The sequence below is a fragment of the Mytilus galloprovincialis genome, chromosome 3 (genome assembly GCF_965363235.1).
Source record: "Mytilus galloprovincialis chromosome 3, xbMytGall1.hap1.1, whole genome shotgun sequence".
Taxonomy (NCBI): Eukaryota; Metazoa; Mollusca; class Bivalvia; order Mytilida; family Mytilidae; genus Mytilus; species Mytilus galloprovincialis.
Window position 1 is genome coordinate 46,303,945 of NC_134840.1, and position 20,923 is coordinate 46,324,867.

Sequence of the window (20,923 nt, forward strand, 5' to 3'; positions counted from 1 at the left end):
ATGATTGAGATTAACAGTAATATAACCCTTAACTCCCTCCTGGAGAGTAAACAGATGATGCAATATACATTATTAATATGTATTTACATCCATGGGAAATAGAACATGCAATGGAAACATATAATCCTATTATTGCATTTTATAAAGTAATCCCTCTGGTATTTTAATGGATATAGCCAAGTACCTTTACATAACATTAAAGAGAAAGCAAACCATCAAGATTAACAGAGATTTTTTTAACTGTAAATAAAAGAACATCTTCTTTTTATCTATACAAATATAATTAAAAGACCTCACACACATGAAAAGCATTAAATTAAAACAAATTAGTATCCTATAGATTGCACTTCTATTAATATAGACCATGCAATTTCTCATAGGAACTCCTTTTACAGCTAAAACTGTGCCACTTTTACTATGAAAATCGTAAAAAATTATATCCTAAAATGGAAAGTTCATATCATGATATGCACTACTACTTTTCAAAGGTGAAGCATTGGACTGTGCTGCATATCTTCAACATTTAATGCCTCAAACGTCTAAGAATTTAATCTTATAGTAAAATTATGTACTACCCCTGACCCTTCACTTTTGGTCTCCTACAGAATTAAATTTGGTCGCTATCCATGTGTATTAATGTACAGATAAAGTTCCCAGAGAAATGAAATATTGAGAACATATCTGGAAACCTGTTGTGTAAGTAAACAAAAATAAAAATATATATATGCATATCAAATATCTCCCCAAAAGAGGTGTGGTTTGTGAAACAGTACTGACTGGGTAGTGATTACAGTACGTAGTAACTACTTAAACCACTCAGCTACTGAGGCCCCTAGCATGATTATAGGAACGCCCTTGTCTGCTGCCTTATTATTAAACATATGTTTACTTCACCTATGTTTGATAATTAACATACTAAACTGAAATATTTTGTAAAGGTGACAGGTCTTTTAACTAAACAAAGTCATGCATTTAGGTGGGGCCCTTTTAGTGGAAAAAAAATGGTTGATTATATAGGGAATCAATGAAGCATGACTGGAGCAAGCCCCCTGTTAGGCAGTCAGTGGGCCCCTCTTATGAAAAATAATGAATCCTCCACTAGCATGTATAGGTAAGCAAAACCATACTTTTACATTTGTAATTGTCATTATATAGACTGCAAACTTCAATATGATACATAGGACATATATCATGGAAGAGTTGAGAAACAAGGATTATTACTTTATATCTGTTTGGACCTGATTCAAGAAGAAATGTCAGATGTCCTTGGCAAATCAGTTGCTACATTTTATTTGACATAAACATCTGATATTTAAATCAATATTCAATCATCATGGACTGCTATTATTTCCATTAAATACTAATAATTATAAATAATCATCAAACACATCCCTCAAGCTAAAGATTGCAATAATTCATATGGATATTAAAACAATTCCACAGGCTAAATATACAATTTATATATCAGTACTTAATCAGCATCCGTCTCTCTGGTGTACAAATTCAGTAGACATTAGAACCACTATTTATAACAAACAGGCTAGCTATTATTTGAACTTGGAATTATTTTTAATTATGGAATTTGCATAATTTCTTGTGCTGGAAATTTTTAATAAATTCCATGTTTATTCAGTACTCAAATGTTCTGTGCTGCGCACAACACTTTCTATTACAAAGAAGATAGTACATTTTCAATAGAATGTACTGTGCCGCGCACAACACTATCTATACAAAATACATTGTATGGAAAGTGTTATGATCTGCTCAAAACATTATAATACATTTTTTACCAAATAAACATGAAATTAATTAAAAAATTCCAGCACAAGAAATTATGCAAATTCCATAATTAAAAATAATTCTAAGTTCAAATAATAGCCTATTAACAATAAAATGTGATATGATGTGATATGTTTATAACAAAGTTTCCATTGAAACTTCTGTTAGACGGAAAAAATATACGTTGACACAAATGACGTGCATGCAAGCAACTATAGGTCACTGCACAATCTTCAACAATGAGCAAATGAAAAGTTATCACCCTGATTTATAACAAAAAAATTAATGAAAAACAAAATATATGACAGACATAAACCAAGGACAACCTCTAAATTACATGTTCCTGGCTTCAGACAGTAGATATAGGAAGATGTGGTGTGAGTGCCAATGAGATAACTCTCCATCCAATTAACAATTTAAAAAAAAGTAAACCATTATAGGTCAATGTACGGCATTCAACACAGAGCCTTGGCTCACACCGAACAACAAGCTATAAAGGGCCCCAAAATTACTAGTGTAAAACCATTCAAACGGGAAAACCAACGATCTAATCTATATAAAATAAAAAAACGAGAAACACGTATAAATTACATAAACAAACGACAACTACTGTACATCAGATTCCTGACTTAGAACAGGTGCAAACATTTGCAGCGGGATTAAACATTTTAATGGATCCAAACCCTCTCCTTTTTTCTGAAACAATAGCATAACATCACAACATAGAAAAACACACGATAAAATATCAATTGGTAGGCCTAACTCAATCAAAAAACGTACATTAATACACTATAAACGAATGTGGCAGGGTTAATATAAAAATAGGGACGTCATGCCAATGAGACAACCATCCATCAAAGTTCAAATAAAGTGGATGTAAACAATTATAGGCAACCATATAAACTTCAACAATGGGAAAAACACATACTAAATGGTTGGCTATAAAAAGCACCAACATGAAAAATATGAAACAATTCAATTGAGAAAACTAACGACCTAATTTATAACAAAAACAATTGACAAAAAACAAATATGACAGACATAAACCAATGACAACCACTGAACTACAGGCTTCTGACTTTGGACAGGCACATACAGAATGTTTGTGAGTGGTCAAAAACTATTGGCCTTCTGCTTCGAGCTATTGTACCTGTTTGTGTACATGTATGTGTAACAGCCACTATGTTCCGTCAGTTACTTTGTTCCGGGGGAACTTTTCAACTATTTATTTCTTTCCAATGGATCTTTCCAACAAGTTGTTTTATTCCGAGTGCAGTTGAAAAGTTCCAGAAAAAAGTAGCTAGTTGAAAAGTCAAGGAACAATGTAGCTAGTTGAATAGTTCTGGCGGAACAGATCGTTCTGAATATACCATATTTCATCCTTTCTGTATAAAGAAGGGAATAATGAGTATCAGTATATATAAGAGCAAATCATTAATTTACAAGAATACCCAACGCACTGAAAGGGGTTTCTTTGATGACAAATATGAAAAAAGGGGCATGGAACTTTTATTTTTGGGGAAATAATGAAAATGTATTTAAATTTTGATGTACATGATGTACTGAGGGGGAAGAACAAACTCCCCCAGCAAAATTTAAGTTGTATTTCTTAACTCATATAAAACGTAATAAGTTGCATTATCATACAAATTTAGTATTCATAGTACCCTTATGTGGGTCTTTGCATCAATTCTCCAATGGAACTTTGGGACTGGTTGATAAGTTCCATTGGAACTTTTGGGTTAGTTTGTTAGTTCCGGTTTTGACTTATTTGCCAAAGAGAAACATTGTGGCTAATTGATAAGTTCCTTTTGACTTTTGTAATCAGTATTTTGGTTTCCCTTTGAAAAGTTCAAATAAAATACGTTGCGCTTTTACTTTGCATCAATTCTCCAAATGGAACTTTCTGCCTGGTTGATAAGTTCCATGCATTGGAACTTTTGGGCTAGTTTGTTAGTTCCGGTTTTGACTAATTTGGCAAAAACTTAAAAGGAACTTTCTAACTAGCTAATATGTTCCGCTGGAACTTTTAAACCAGAGGAAGAACAAAGTAACTAGTTAATAAGTTCCTCCGGAACTTTTCGGCTAGTTAGTTCTTTCCGCCCGGAACTTTCCAATGTCGGAACAAAGGAGCATTTACATATATATATATCTATTTCAACATAATGTTAGATACTCAAGTCTGTTACAGACAACATCCAGACATTTATAAATAAAAATATTTTAGTCTGGTTTTAATTATATTTTTTAATTTTCTAATGTTCCTTGTAATAAATATATGTATAATTTATATTTACAGAAAGGGCATTCTATTTTTTCCATTATTATTAATTATCATTCAGCACAATGGCAATTACTATGATTAATAACGCCCCCATGATGACAATAGCATTATCAAAATTGTCGCCAAATGCATAATTTGATATTTATTTCAACATCTGAAATAACATATCATAAACTTTCAATTCGAAAGTGTTCATGTATGCCATTTCAATTTCTCAATGCACACAATCCATTGTTTTTTTCTAAATATCTGAAGGATGAATTTGAACATGTCATACAATGAAAAAAAAATACATTCATCAAGATGCTTTTAAAATAACATTGACTATGATAATTAAAATCAAAAGAATTTTGAGGTCAACAAAAAAAATTCTGCAATTTGAGTTATGATGAGATCCTTTATAGCTTGTCGTTAGGTGTGAGCCAATGTTCTGTGTTGCAGACCGTACTTTCACATATAATGGTTTACTTTTACAAATAGTGACTTGGATGGAGAGTTGTCTCATTGGCACTCATACCACATCTTCTTATATCTTTGTACTAATGGTATCATCATTTTGAAATCAATAGCCTCAATACTCCTGAACTTCAAAAAACTTCAAAATAAAAACCAAGGTTTGTCTTTGATAAACCAAATATTGTATAAAAATCTTAAAAAGCAAACTTGAGTTACTGCAAGACATGATGGACAAAAAAATGGACTATGATGGTATAGTATGATAAATCAATCTTCAACGGGTACAAAAAATATCAACCATATTGTCTGTAGCTAGTCTAGTCTCTAGAATGAGAACAAATATGCGAGTACATGCACATAATTTTATACATCTTATTACCTGAAATCTGTAGTATGTGTTGTCATTCTTTACCGTTAGAACATGATCATCTATTGGGAAGAAATATCCATGAGCAGCCATTAATGAAGCCAAATGTAGGGCCTCAACTGAAAAGAAAAAAACAATACTCAAGTCATATATGCATATCAGACATATACACATGAAACACCACTACCATGGTAAATATGCCATGAACAAGTCATAACAAATATATATTACATGTAGTTAGAATGGTTTTAACACAGGCCCACCAGCCTACCGTAAGCATGAAAAATTGCTTTCAGCCATGTGCAGGCCAATAAAAACTTACAATTTCATTAATTTTAGATTGGAGTCTGTGGTTGCAAGTTTTAAACCATGCAGTTTAAAATACATTTGTTTTTTCATTTGAATTGTTTCACATTATGTCATGTTGGAGCCTTTTATAGCTGACTATACGGTATGGGTTTTGATCATTGTTGGAGGCTGCACAGTGACCTATAGTTATTTTAATCCCTATCATTAGGACAGTAATGGATAGTTGTCTCATTGGCAAACATACCATATCTACTTATTTCATTTATTCTACAACAAAAAAACTTGTATCAGTAAAGTTATGCTCATAGTTTTGTTCATTTTTTATGGTTGCATGATTGTCTCATGGAATTTAACTCCACATCTCCCTTTATTCTTTGAAAAAATCCATGTGAAATCCTGAGATAAAAATGAGTATCTGACAGTTAACAGATAAAAAGTTGAAAATGCAACAAAGCATATGTGTAAGATGCACCCTTGAGTAACATTTCTCATTTATCTATGATAGCATTTACACTGCTAGTTTCATCAATTTTATATTTACATATATTTGCTTTGTTACTAAGTAAAATGCATTACACCAAAAAAAATCAATTCAATCTCTTTTTTTTTCTGAACAAAGAATGTATGAGCTGACAGAAATGATTTTAACTGACACACACAGACTCCTCACTTAGGGACAATCAAACTCTTATCATTACATTATTTAAAATCATGTTGAAAGATTTTCATATTTACTTTCTATTTTAAAAAAATTGAACAGAAAATTAATTTCATTTACACTGAATCTTATTATGTTTTTGTTACTGCATATACTCTATAGGGAATCAAGTATATTCACAATAATACAAATATGTAATAATATTTATATAAAAAAAATCAACTAGGTTTATCATATTGGTTTCTTCAACTTAGACTCTAGGACTACAGCATAACAGTGATAATACTTAGGGGGTACAAAATCTCTCTCTAATCAACAAAATTAAATAGGCTGTGAAAGGTCTATCGACTTATTCTGTATGATGTTTGAAAGGTCTATCGACTTATTCTGTATGATGTTTGAAAGGTCTATCGTCTTATTCTGTATGATGTTTGAAAGGTCTATCGACTTATTCTGTATGATGTTTGAAAGGTCTATCGTCTTATTCTGTATGATGTTTGAAAGGTCTATCGACTTATTCTGTATGATGTTTGAAAGGTCTATCGACTTATTCTGTATGATGTTTGAAAGGTCTATCGACTTATTCTGTATGATGTTTGAAAGGTCTATCGTCTTATTCTGTATGATGTTTGAAAGGTCTATCGACTTATTCTGTATGATGTTTGAAAGGTCTATCGACTTATTCTGTATGATGTTTGAAAGGTCTATCGACTTATTCTGTATGATGTTTGAAAGGTCTATCGTCTTATTCTGTATGATGTTTGAAAGGTCTATCGACTTATTCTGTATGATGTTTGAAAGGTCTATCGACTTATTCTGTATGATGTTTGAAAGGTCTATCGACTTATTCTGTATGATGTTTGAAAGGTCTATCGACTTATTCTGTATGATGTTTGAAAGGTCTATCGACTTATTCTGTATGATGTTTGAAAGGTCTATCGTCTTATTCTGTATGATGTTTGAAAGGTCTATCGACTTATTCTGTATGATGTTTGAAAGGTCTATCGACTTATTCTGTATGATGTTTGAAACCAGAAATAATTGATTGATTGTTGGTGTTTAATACCACTTTCAACCCTATTGGCTGTATTATTGTGGCCATCGGTTTTCTTTGGTGGAGGAAGCCAGAGTGTCTAAAGAGAACCACTGACTTTCTACAGGAAAATTGTAAATCCAACTCAAAAGTTGAACCTGCCTGCCACATAACCAGTTCAAACTCACAACCACATGCAGTTTTGACAGCCTAATGTTTCAGTAGATGAACCAACAAAACATAGTTATAGGCATTGAAAAAAGGGCACCATTAAATTATTTATCTTTCATTATAGAAATTGGCCTCATCACACCAAAGACCTTACAAATCTGGTTTTCATAAACTCAACTATACATCTTTAAGTGTGTGTATGCAAATTTCGTGAAAAGTCTGTATTACAGAAAAAAAACTCAATCTGTTAATCACCATTATACATGTTGTAAACTAATTTACCACAAAAACAGTTCTCTATTGAAGACATTGCAAGCAAAAAAAGCCAGAAAAATACAATACATGTATTAAGGAAATTCCAAACATTGTAAATGCATCTAGAACATAGTCAGACAAACAGGAAGAAGCCTAATAAGACTGTAAGTCATCAATTTACACCAACATACCAAAATCAGGCTAATATCTGCAAAATTATTCAAGACAACTGTTTGATTTCAGATAAAGATATATATGACAAAAAGATTGACATAGGAAGCACCAAATGCCATTGCCATAAGAAAAAAGTGTAAATTGAGATAGACCAACACTACCATCAGGACCTCATTGAACTATTAGATAATCATCTTCTTTAGTAATCAGTGACATAATAGTCTAAGTAGTAACTCCTGTATCACTGGCCTGTCAGCACTGAGGTTGTGAGTTTGAAATCTTGCACATTGCAGGTGCACTTGACTCCAATCTTAGTTGAGTTGGATTGACAGCTTTTTGGTAGACAGTCAGTGTTTCACACCAGGCACCCAGGCTTCCTTCGCTAATAAACGTATTTACACTTTTGGTATTTAGTTGTATTTTGCCTCTGAATGACCTTATATCACCTCCGAATAACCTTTTGACATTTAGCAACAATCACTTTTTAGTTGTGACGTCAAATATATTGAATTATGAAGTCAAAGTTTACGAGAACCTGTGTGATGTTATTGAATGGTGGACAAATTTGCATACAAGTGTAAATATGTAAAAACCAATAGAGCTAAAAGTGGTGATAAACACCAACAATCAATAAATGTTTAATTACTTTTGTCTAAAATGAAGGAATCTTTTTACATCAATATTTTGAGGGTAGAAAAAAAACTGTCCCTGTGTTTTTTTCCCCCAAGACCATATGTGATAAATATTGATCACATTATTATCTTGATCATTTTCATCCTGATTCTACTCCTTAATTAGTCCAAAACTGCTACATCCTGTCCAACGGATCTTAAATATGTCCATACGCTCAAGTGAATTAATCCTATTGTCCTCCACCATTGGTCTATTTATATTCTGTCATTACTGTGTGTTATCAAGTGTTTCAAATAGGTTTGACAAGAGAATTATCAATGCAAAAACATCAATAAAGTCTGTTAGACACCTCCATAGATATGACGTTTCACAATTCTGCTCATGATGGACAGAGTTGTGATTATCCTATCATAATGGAGTCCTAGACATTTGTCTAAGGAAACAATATTGATACAGAAGCAAAATTACTATTGATCCAAATATGCAATACAAAAGGTCAGCAATAAGATTGACAGCTATGTCAATGAAAGGCAACTTAACGAAAGTATACAGATTTTGAAAAAATATAATAAATAACAGCTGTGTTATGATTACTTGATATTCCTGTTTTCTTTAAATATTTAAAAAAATAAGTTTGAAATTCAATACAAACAAAAAAAGATTTATTTAAATTTCATGTGTCTTCATACATGTATAAGCAAAGGAAAACCCAACTTGGGGCCCAAGTTACAAGAGTAATTGGTTATACATGTATTTTCATGATCAAAATATTCAAAAAATGTTGAATATCAATTCTAAGTTATCAAAATTCAGATATTATATTTTGACTGTCTTTATCAGTGTGTGAATTTTAATTTTTTACAGGACAGCTAAGATATCATGTACATGTGACATGATCAAAGCTGTGAGATAAAAGTCAATTACTTTGGAATGAAAGGAAACCCAAAATTATATACAGATCCTTTCATATGAAGGGACAGACACACATTGTTGAAACATTATTTGAATAATTAAATATAAAGAAAACCACAAAAGCATTAAATTGTCTCAACTTAATCCATACTAGAATACACCCACAAAATCGCGGGCATGTACAGCTTGTGAACTGTTGTAGGATGATTTTTTGTAAAAGATATTATGTATGGAGATTGCATAAAAGGTATCAAAAGTCCTCTCCCTTTTTCCAAAGTCCAATATTTGTTTCCTTTCTGTTAAATTCAATTATTTTCGTGTTTCTGGCCTCAAACCACAATTATTCTTCTCCTTTGCTACAATGCATCTTTTGGAAAAACTCAAATTAATTAAAAAATTTGCAACCCTTCAAACATAAAATAAAGGTAACTGCTTATATATAGACCATTATTAGTCAATTAAATATGCTTCTAGGATAATCCATCCGTGCTTTTTCTTTTGAGAGCCTTATTAACATGCCAATGGTACGATATGAATCTTGTATAAATGACTAAGACCAACTTGGGCTAATTTGAGGGGTGGTTGGAGGGGTCCTGATCCCGAAATCCCGGGCTTAAAAACATAAAATCCAGAGATCTATGCAGAATTTAAAAAAATCGCAAAATATATTCCCCGATCCCGTAAGGATCAATCCCCAAATCCCAAGCTTAAAACACTCTTTCCCGACGTCCTGATAAAGGTCCTGCTCTCTCTAATCACTACCCTACTTTCATTTTTGCCAAATCAAGTTACTTTCACTTTCAACAATAAATTTTTATATTTATGGGCATCATGTTTTCTAGTCTTTACATCCATGCGTTCGTTCGTTCGTTTGTCGGTCTGTCTGTCCTGCTTTAGGTTAAAGTTTTTGGTCAAGATAGTTTTTGATGAAGTTAAAGTCCAATCAACTCGAAACTTAGTAAATATAGTGCTGATGTGGCATCTGTGTACTTTGGACACATTCTTGTTTCCACATGTTTTACTTATTTTAATATATATGCAACAGGTATGACCCCTTAAATAGTAAACATTTCAAAGAAAACAGTAGACAGAATACAGAGTCTATATATTAAAGTAGTACAAGTTGCTTTCTTTAAAAAAAGAAATGAAATCGTAAACCCAAATGCTTGTTACGCTAACTAGCTATCGGATAATTGTTTAATAAATATGTCTTGTTTTATATTATATTTCTTGTATAATAATTAGAAACTGACATTGATTGTTTACTTAATGTAACTTCTGCTCAATTGGGTGAAATATTATTGTTAAAGGAATCATTTTTTTTATCTCCTCTCTCCCAAATGGTTTATATATATATATGACTATTCTCAATATCATAACAACAATGTTAAATCTGAAAATTGCATAAACAAATTTTTGTTTTTACTCGCCGAAATACGATCCACTCCCGTTCTCTCCACCCTTGGCAGATTGAGATAAAATTTCGGAGACACAAGGTAAGGATTTTTATTGGTTGCAGTAGAAACTCGCTGCATCCAATCAAAATGCACCTATAACATGATCACATGTAAATGTAAAAAGTGTTTTACCTCCAAATTGAAGTGCTACCATTGGTCAAGAATAATGCATTTGGAATGGGCATGACTTCAATCTTCCGATAGATAGCAAAACTTTGATATCACAAATGTTGGCTTAATCTGCCAAGGGTGGAGAGAACGGGAGTGGATCTTAACCCTTTGCTAGCGAAGGTGAGTTGGGCCAAAAACCTAATTCTGATATAGTGCAACCAACCCAATGACACAAAAACTTTAAGACATTGAGAGGTCTACATGTATCAAATTTAAAGATGAAAACATCAAAAGAAGATTTTTTTCTTCATTAATACTCATTAACTAACTTTACTATAATCCTTTATAACAAAACAGGAAGGTGTCAGTGTATATTTGTTCCGCCTAACAGAAGTTCCAATGGAAACTTTGTTATAAACATTGTCATAATATCTATTCCTGATGGAACAAATATTCTTATTCCATTAGGAACATATACTGTAATATTTATTCCTGTGGAAATAATATATATCAGAATATTTTTTCCTTTTGGAACTTACATTATGAAGGAACTTCTATTTTGTGCCAAAGGCACCTGATGGTTAGCTTTCTCCTGATTTATCAATATACAACAATGTATATACCGGTATATATTACTAGTCAATTAAAATATTGGTAGAAAGGGAATTCTATGACTGATATCCTGGATTAGCTGAAGAAACAATAGTGCTTTATATCAACATGCTCATATTAATAGCAATTATTTACAGGAAAAATAGTGTTATGTTACTAGATATCATTTTATTCTGTTTTTATCAATAGGATTTCATTTACACAATTCTAATCATGCAACAAGTTATGAATCTAATAAATTTCACCAATTAACACATGTATGTATAAAACACATGTTATAACAATATATTGCCTGATGAAAGCAATTATTCTAATCAACTCTGATTGATTGCAATGATTTATTTCATTATGCAGTAGGAAAAGCTATTTTCAGAATTTATGTTCAGTTTTAGTAATCTTACTTTTAAAACATCTCTGAAGCACAAAAAAATCAATCTTCAACATTACTGACTACATAAAACAGAGAATAAAAGTCTGTTTTTGTGTAATATATACAGAAACGTAATGGTACTGAAATTCTTCATGAAATTTGACAATTTCATGTGGAAAAAATCTGTTGGATGTAAAATTTGTAAATACCTTAGCCATGGGGGAAAGACTTTATAATGAAAATACAACTACTGTAGATTCATTATTATTCGTTAGATACCAATTTTCATGGGTTTCGTGGGTTCAAGTGAACCATGAATTTAAATGTTCAACGAATTATAAATTTTATATGGCTTTGTGTGCACAGATTGACAAAACCACGAAATCAAATATCCACGAATATGCAAGTTTTTCTCAATCCACGAAAATTGATACCCACGAAAATAAATGAATCCACAGTATTTGATCTAGAATTTTTTCTGTAATATCATTCTCATGTAAAACTGTGAATGAGATTCCTTAGTTCATTTAATGTTGGATCTTTCTGAACACATTTCTGTTTATTAAAATTACAAAACATATTTATGCTGTTACAAATGAAATAAATGACCTCAACATGATAAAAATTACAGTTGCTTGGATTCTATGTAGAGCATAAATTTATAGATCATGAATTAGGAAGATGATCTTTTGAGCCAAGAACTTGTATGAATGTAATATTAATAGCATACTAACGATCTTACTTCTGTTAAAGATATCATTGTCAATTAAAGTTAGATAATATCTTCTTTAATTCGCTCACTTTCATTTCCTGACTTTTTACAAGTTATTTATGACTGTACTTTCAAGGTGTAATATCTTTTTAAAGAATGAATGTGCTTCTTTTTTTATATCACATTGTTTCTTCTATCATATGCCCAGTCAGTGAAAAAAAAAGGTTGAGCAAGAAAATTTTACCCTCTAAATCTGCCTCTGATTCATGTTATGATAAGATGGCCTAAGACATTTTTTGGAGAATATTCCCTCTACATGCATGGCATGTATAGAAGCTATTTAAGTATATCATAGTATTAGTTTCATTACTCAATAGATTTCAGGAAATAGTGCAAAGTTTTTTTGGGGTATTTTTTCCATATGTTTATGGAAAACGTACCTTGATCTTCCACATCTACATTTTTCATCATCCAGGCCACCAAATCAACACCTGCAAAATAATATTAACAATTTACTTTATCTGGATTTGTAAAATTTATCAACAAATGTAATGGCAGAGCAGCGCTGAAGGAAGATATCTGGCTGCACTAGTGATAATTATTTTATAATGTCAATCTAGAGGTTTATTAGCTTCTTCCTTATTTCAAACCTGTGATGGCTGTTAAACCTTGAATTCTAAAAAACAAATGTAAACAACTTTTATTATGAAATGATGTGTACTCCTTTCTTATGTACTTTAGTTTTCCATTGATTTAACTAATCTGTCTGATATTATAAAATAGTTAATGTCCTTGTTCAAAGTCCTCCTATTTACATGCAACTGTTACATGAGGTCATCCTACTAGAGGACTTGTTGACCTTCAATAAGCATATTGACATGTTATCAATGTCATTTCTCCTTTGGTAAAGTCACCAATTCATAATCCATGTAGAAAAACAAGAAAAAGGATCTACTGGCGGAAGTAATACAAATATTACTTTTAAGTTAGGTCGTACTAACTTAAGATTTGAAGTTTTTCTTTTACATATCCTCAATATCCATTCTTCTGAATAAATTGGGGTGGTATAAAAGGTTTTGTCAATTGTTTTAGTTTTTTAATAAAACAATTTTAAACAACAGCATTGATATTTAGATAAAAAAATATAGGGAAAAAACTAATAGATAGACAAACTCTCACATCACTATTTTAGACCTGCTTTACATAATTAATGCATTAAAGCTAGAAAAAAATTCATGTACATGGAGATCTGATCAAATTAAAAAAGTGACTAAAATCTTTTTTGTAATTTAGAAATTGGCTTTCTCTGCCTGTGTCACAGCTGGAGCATTTATTGACTGCCATTGGTTGCTGTCTGGTTTGTTTTTCGTTAGTTACATTAAGCATAAATTAATGGTTTTCTCTTTTAAATTGTTACACATTTCCTCATACCAGCTATGGCCTTGTTTATATATCATATCATATGGTATGGGCTTGGCTCATTATTGAAAGCTGTATAGTTATATACTTCCTACTTCTATGGTCTCTGATGAAAGACAAACACCATGTTTTTGTAAGACTGTTTCAGCAATAGTTAACATCAGTGCTCGTATGAAACAATTGTGGTTCATGAAGAACACAAATTACACTGCTCTGTTTTGACAAGGATATCTATACTTCCAGTTAACTGTACCTGTGAAAACACTGGGGACTTTTGACATGAAGCTTTTGACAGTTCGAACAGGAACACCAGTTTGTTCATCCTGCATCTTCTCCACAATAGTCTCCATCTAAAAAATTCACAATTCTTTTATTTATCTTTAAATTTGGAACTTCAATGCTAGATTAAAATAACTGTAATATGCATATATATACATGTTCCATAACAATTGTGAGTACAGTCTGTATTTCATATATGTCTGGTTTAAAAAAAAATATGAGTGCTTGTTGTACAATGAGCTCTTTTTCAACAATATTCTGACAAGTATATATAGTATATTACTTTGAGCTCTTTTTCAACAATATTCTGACAAGTATATATAGTATATTACTTTGAGCTCTTTTTCAACAATATTCTGACAAGTATAGTATAACTTTAGATGTAATAGATAAGTTTTTAACCATCAAAAGTAAACTTCCAGCAAATCTTGCATTCAATTTTATAACCAAATAAAAGAGCCAAGCACATACTAGTGGACCAAAGACATTATATGTATCAAAACACTAAAAAAATGCTGGTTAAGTTCAACATCTCACTTTCAGTTACTTTTTTGTTTATGCAGTTTATTCCTTACAGGTGTGCAAATCAAAACCTGCAAAAAACATTAATTCTCCTAGGTGTGAAAATACCAATACAAGCATTAAGGCATGTTTAATAAACATTATAACATGTCAGTTATCTTGTCTCAATAAAAATGGTGCTTTTACGTTCTGTGATCTATAATAATCATTACAGACAGATAGGCCATGCAATTAATTTCTTGATTAATCATTTAACATCATTTTACCACATATTTCAAGACTTTAATTCATCTGTTTTTATCAAGGGATCATTATATTAGACAATTTATCAATCACTATCCCTAACCTTTACTTATGGGTTATATTTATTGTTATACTTGGTCATAAATGTTCTGAGAACATTTAGAGCCTTAGACAAAATTTGATCATGATTTACTTTTGAAGTAAATTTTTTATCAAATGTGTGATAACATCTAAAATATATCTTTTGTTGACCTCAAATAAAATGAGTGTATCACAATATTAAGAAGTATGTAAAAGAATACAAAGTCCAAAATATACAGAAGACTACCAAAACCTGCCATTAACAACAGTAGCTTTAAACAGCAAACAGTGATCAAATTTTCACATGGGTCATATGTTTTTTCAAAACAATTCATCTAGATAAACGTAAAGCTCCAGGTTTTCCCACAACAAAAAGAATGATGAAAACATGCATCACAAATCTGACTAGAAAAAGCACTTGTATCTACAATGTTAATATTACACAGTCCAAAAACAAAGAACTGAAATCAAAACAATACTAAGTTATACAGTATTAAAGTGTGCGGATAGTTAATGAATGCAAGTCAAAAGAACTGAATCAGATGATATATAAATCATACAAATTGAGTGAATATTCATATAATTTTATTTGTATAAGTTTACTATGGGTGTTCAAATTAATATCCAAGAACATTTGTTTACAGTAATATATGGACAAATGGAGAGATTAACAAAGTTATCATTTGATGCCCTGAATTTTTTGTGAAGCATATATCGATATAGTTCTGCTTCAAATAAATATGGTTAGCATTTCCATATTATTTTTTTAAGTAAAGATGCTATAATTTCACTCTATGCCCACAGTATAGAAATGAGTGAACCGAAAATGAACATACTTTCCTTCACTTGGTTAGTAAACAATACCTAAAAAAACAAGAAGAAAATCTATAAATTTTCCAATTATGGTTCTATTTTTAAACAGTTGCATTTCTCATAATTTCCAGATTTTTTAATATAATGTTCAAAGTGTTTTATTGGGGACAAATGTTGATGTATTTTTCATTTGTTGAGGATCAAATCAATGATTTCACTAGAGATGATTTCATTTTCTAATATGTCAATTTCAACAGATGTAAATATCATTCACAATATATGTATAAAAGTATTTACTTTGGAATTCTCTTTGAAAAATCAATACACTAGGATTGCTACACAAAACAGCTGATGCAGAAGACAAATATATACATATGCAACTGGCCCATTGATTTGAAAAGTCGATGGAGGTTATGTTCATTTCATTATAACAGTGTTCTTCATAGTCTCTTTATTTCGAAATAAAAAGAAAGATTTCAACAAGAAATCAACAAAGTCATCATGTAATATATATCTAGAATGTCATGAATGTCTGTTTATAAGTAAGGTCAAAAGTAGAATATGAAACATTACTACATTAAGTAACTAAGTACACATCACAATCTTAATCAAAAAGATTCAGTTCTCGAAAAATTTGGGTTATTGCAAAAAAATATGTATCTAATCTGCATTACTTTTTCATGCAATTTGACAGTTCCGCTGAAATTTATCAAAAGCTGTTTGAAAAATTGATATCAAAACTGATGTAATATCTATCCCTGGCAAATTACATGGAACAATCAACATTTAACAATATATCTAGTATCTGGCAATTGAAAAGATTTTCAAATACTTAGCAAACATTTAGCAGATTGTACAAGATTTATTCTAATGCATTTGTTATGTAACAATCTTTTTCATTCGCTTAAAAAAACATCAAATCCACAGTTGACCAGTCGTAACTAAGGAGGGACCCGCCATTTTGAATTCACTGGATCAACAAATGTCAATTACTACAATATTGTCGAAAATAAAACAACATCTACCTAATAATCACCATTTTGATGTGATTTTATCCAAATTTGAATCTTAGAAGGAACGAAATTACCTTCTGTTTGTAAGTTTTCATTTGTATGATGTCATGTTTCGCAATGACCTCTATGTGCCAAAATCATTTATGAAGTTTCGGGGAATTTTATTTTATTTATACATTTTTCCAAACTCTAAAGTGTTATTTCTTCTTGTAATGCACTAGAATTGTATTAACAGTACTGTAGTTGAAGAGTTGCCACCGTCCATTTTGATTTGAAGGTTGTAAATGCATTTTTACTGGCAACGCATAGCGGAAACAGTAAAATGGAAATCGATGGTGGCAACTCAGGAACCTCTGGCCTAGTTTTTAAGCCTTGCACGTTTTTTTTTTAAATTTCTGTTCATTGAAATGTTTAGGAAATTAGTGTGATCATACATTTCTATGAACTACAAGTACACATTTTTGTTAAGGGGCCAGCTGAAGTCTGCCTCTAGGTGTGGATTTTCCTTGATGTGTTGAAGACCCATTGGTGGCTTTGGTCTGTTTTCTGCTCTTTGGTCAGGTTGTTAGCTTCCATTTTGAATTTTATTAAGACATGTATTACGCAAGTTGTGAGAATTTGATAGCACATGACCAGCTGTTCAACTGACAAGAGCGATGTTTTGAGTTACAAGAATTGAGATAATGTTATTTACTTTTATCTTCAGTGCAAACTAAATATCACATTTTTTGTTTGATTTTGCTAGCATCAATAAGTTACATTATGACAAAATCTGCACTAATATAAGTTTGATAACAAACATATCAGTTTATAATTGATCATTACCATGGCAACCAAACAAAAAACCTGACAAACAGATATAGGAATCATGTGATCTGGGTATTTTTATTTGCAAAAAGATAGTTAAAAAAAACATTACAATCATACAAATGTAGGTGTTGAAAAGTTACCTAAAATCAAATCTCAATAACTGTTCAATTTCTTTTGGTGGCCAGTTGATAGTATTCCATTCTTTCCATTAGTACAATTTGCATACAAAAAAACTGAATTTAAACCCAAGTCTAATATGGCTATGCAATTTAACATAAAATACTAACTTTAATTGTTTTACAAAATGTGTTTTATCAAATTTGAATGTATTTACATGCAAACCAAGTTTTAATCTAAGTTTGGTAGTAAATGTAGTAGCAGGATTATCAGCCATCAGAGTTGCACCACAAATTTAATATTAGCTAATTAAGAAATAATTCATGGGGGCTTGAATATATTGTGATTTTACCATGGGTTGGCTCTTTGACAAATATTTTACCCTGAGCGATATCGAGGGGTAAAATATCCGCATAAAAGGACAACCTGTGGTAAAAATCACGATACATTCAAGCCCCCATGAATTATTTCGATTCTAATAGGACAAATACAGCAATACTTTTGGATCGAAGTGCTCTAGGTGGAGGCAAATATTTGCCGTTTCCATAAATAAACGCACTATTAAATTGATGTAAAAGAACATAGCAAACTGAATTAGTTACATGCTTAAACTATTTACAATAAGTTTTGTTTAAGTTTCCTTGTTGTCATGATTTTCTGTTTCACATTAACAAGTGTGTATTTTCCAATAAAATGCTTATATTCTTACGTCATAGTTCTATGATTTCAGGTACCTAATTCATAAAAAAGCATATGCTGTGGGAGTACGATCGGAATAGCCCAGGCAATATATTCAAATTTTACCATGGGTGTTTGAAGGACGTCATGTTAGAATGCCAAATAATGTATACCCCTGCTCTCTTTTTTGGGTAGAATAAAATACATATGAGCAATGTTGAAGTAGATAACAGAAATTAGATAAGCACATGGTAAAGCTAACTAATGTTAAACTTGGTATCATATGATGTAAAGAAGCTATGAGAAAATGCTACAGAAATGTCCTATACATGTATTTGCAATAACAAATAACAAATGTAATGTAAAGAACATACATGTGTCTGGCAACAGGAAGTACATAAGCAATGGATGAGAAAATGATTCATTTGGTAAACAATACAAATATATAGCTTAATTGGAACTTAAGCTGATTTGTTCTGGCTGAGATAAAATGCAACAAAAAGTTTTTTTTTAACATATAATTATATGCATCAATAAGAAGACAATAATATATGTTATTGTAGTAGACAGAAAAAATAAGTGATAGATCGGAAAATGTGTCACAAAGTATTAGATAACCAATATCAGGCTTGGTACAAAATATCAACTTTCTGTGATTTGTAGTGGCTGAGAAAATGAGATTGAATTGTGTAACAAACTGACAGAAGGACAAACAGACAGAGGTTAACAAGTATATCTCACTCCATTGTATCAGGGATAAATAAAGACTGATTCCAAAGAGATTGATCTTTTTGACAAAATTTTCATTCAGAATGATGTAACATATCAATGTAACTTCATCACATATCTCATCATTCAGTAACAGGTTTAACAATAGGAATGTTTGATGTCAAAAAGATGCCATATCAAATTAAAACTAAACTACAGATAGCAACAAGATATAAACCATTATAAACTATACAAAATACTGGTCCACAATGATTTGATGTGACTGATATAAATATATCTACTTTTCACCAAGATATGACTTTTAATTGTCAAAATCAAAGATCCAATAATTTAAAATAATGTGAAAATGTGATTTTAGCAAAGACCCATGATATGAAATGTGAAAAAGACTACACCATGATATGAAATGTGAAAAAGACTATACCATGATATGAAATGTGAAAAAGACTACACCAAGATATGAAATGTGAAAATATGATTTGACCAAATATATGAACCTTACAACTGTACATGTGATATTGCTTCAAAAGTAGATGTGTAAATGTAACTATACCAAAAAATACACCAAGATATGCAGAACTATTCAAAATTATAATCCAAGATAGAAAAACTGTAAATTCAGAAATTTTTGCATGTTATTATTGCAATTGTTGAACAATGGTTAAATTTGCAAGATAATTTATTATTGTGATTTCAAAAAATGATGTACTGTAGATAATAATGTAAAAATTTCAAAAAGACTTTTATATACCAAACAAACACATTTGAAAATTCTGGAAATTAACAAAATCTAAAATATTCTTTAGTTCAAATGCTTGAGGTATGTATGACATGTAGTGGATATGGTACACACACGTATCAACTTCTTGAAGAGTTTAGAGTCATCAATATTTCAGAATAATAGATTCACATCGATAAAGGTTTCTTTTAAATTATCTCCAGGTAATCATTCAAAAGAGGTTAACACTAAGTCATTTTTAGGGGTCTTTATACATGTAGCTTGCTGTTCAGTGTGAGCAAAGGCTCTGTGTTCAAGGCCATACTTCTCCCTATAATGTTTTTTTATAAATTGTGACTTGGACATGTTGGGTCAAGGTTTTCTCATTGGCACTCATACCACATCTTCTTATATATCTATTCATCCTTCTGCAGTTGTCTTCTCTATGGTCGGCTTGTCGTCTCTTTGACATACAGTTGTATTCCTGATTTCCATTCTTAATTTTATTATTATTTTATAACAATTGTTTGGTTCCATATATAGAATATCCCTATGACCTTTTGCTCATATCTAAATTCTATGGTATTTTCTAAGCTTTTAAGCTTTATTCTTGGTTATATCAGAGATGAAGTGAACAGGTAATAAATTAATGCAATTTCTTCTTCTATAGAGCAGATACATGTAAAATATAATTCTTGGCCATGCTGAAATTCCAAAATCAGCGACAGCATTCTCACTATAATGCAGGTAATTAAAATCAATGTTGAATTTTCAATAAAACTGGAATAAAAGTACAAGTTAATTCATCCGTAACGAGTAAATGCATTGATACATGTACATATGTAACATTAAAGGTTATGCATTGATTTCTAGTTTGAATTCTTTATGACAAATAAAAGGTGTCTAAAGCAGATTTACATCTCTTTTGATTAAAGTGAGCTATAAATACAACGGTTAATGGACTTTAAATATTGATCATTCTTCATTACAGATAACCAGACATTAGTGATTACAATGTCCCATCATTAGTAAACAACTTGTTCTCATGTTCTCTTTTAATTAATAAGACAACAGTCCTATAATTGATTAATAACCCAATGTACTTCAGTCACATCAATCAAATCATTTCTTTTTCTTTTTCTTTTCTTTAATGTTAATGATACTTCATCCTTTCTGGTACAACCTTTTTGTTAAATTAATACAATAAA

The 20,923-nt window shown here is 30.9% G+C and overlaps 1 protein-coding gene across 3 annotated transcripts in view; it reads right to left on the reverse strand.

The window, feature by feature from the left end:
• Window positions 1-20,923, reverse strand: part of LOC143068115 (regulator of G-protein signaling 7-like) — a 103,524-nt gene that overhangs the window by 68,698 nt on the left and 13,903 nt on the right. For all 3 annotated transcript variants that reach the window (XM_076241912.1, XM_076241911.1, XM_076241913.1), the window contains exons 2-4: window positions 13,966-14,062; window positions 12,734-12,784; window positions 4,899-5,005 (exon numbers count right to left, since the gene is read on the reverse strand). In XM_076241912.1, coding sequence (XP_076098027.1) covers window positions 4,899-5,005; window positions 12,734-12,784; window positions 13,966-14,062 — 255 coding nt within the window. The remainder of the gene's footprint in view (window positions 1-4,898; window positions 5,006-12,733; window positions 12,785-13,965; window positions 14,063-20,923) is intronic.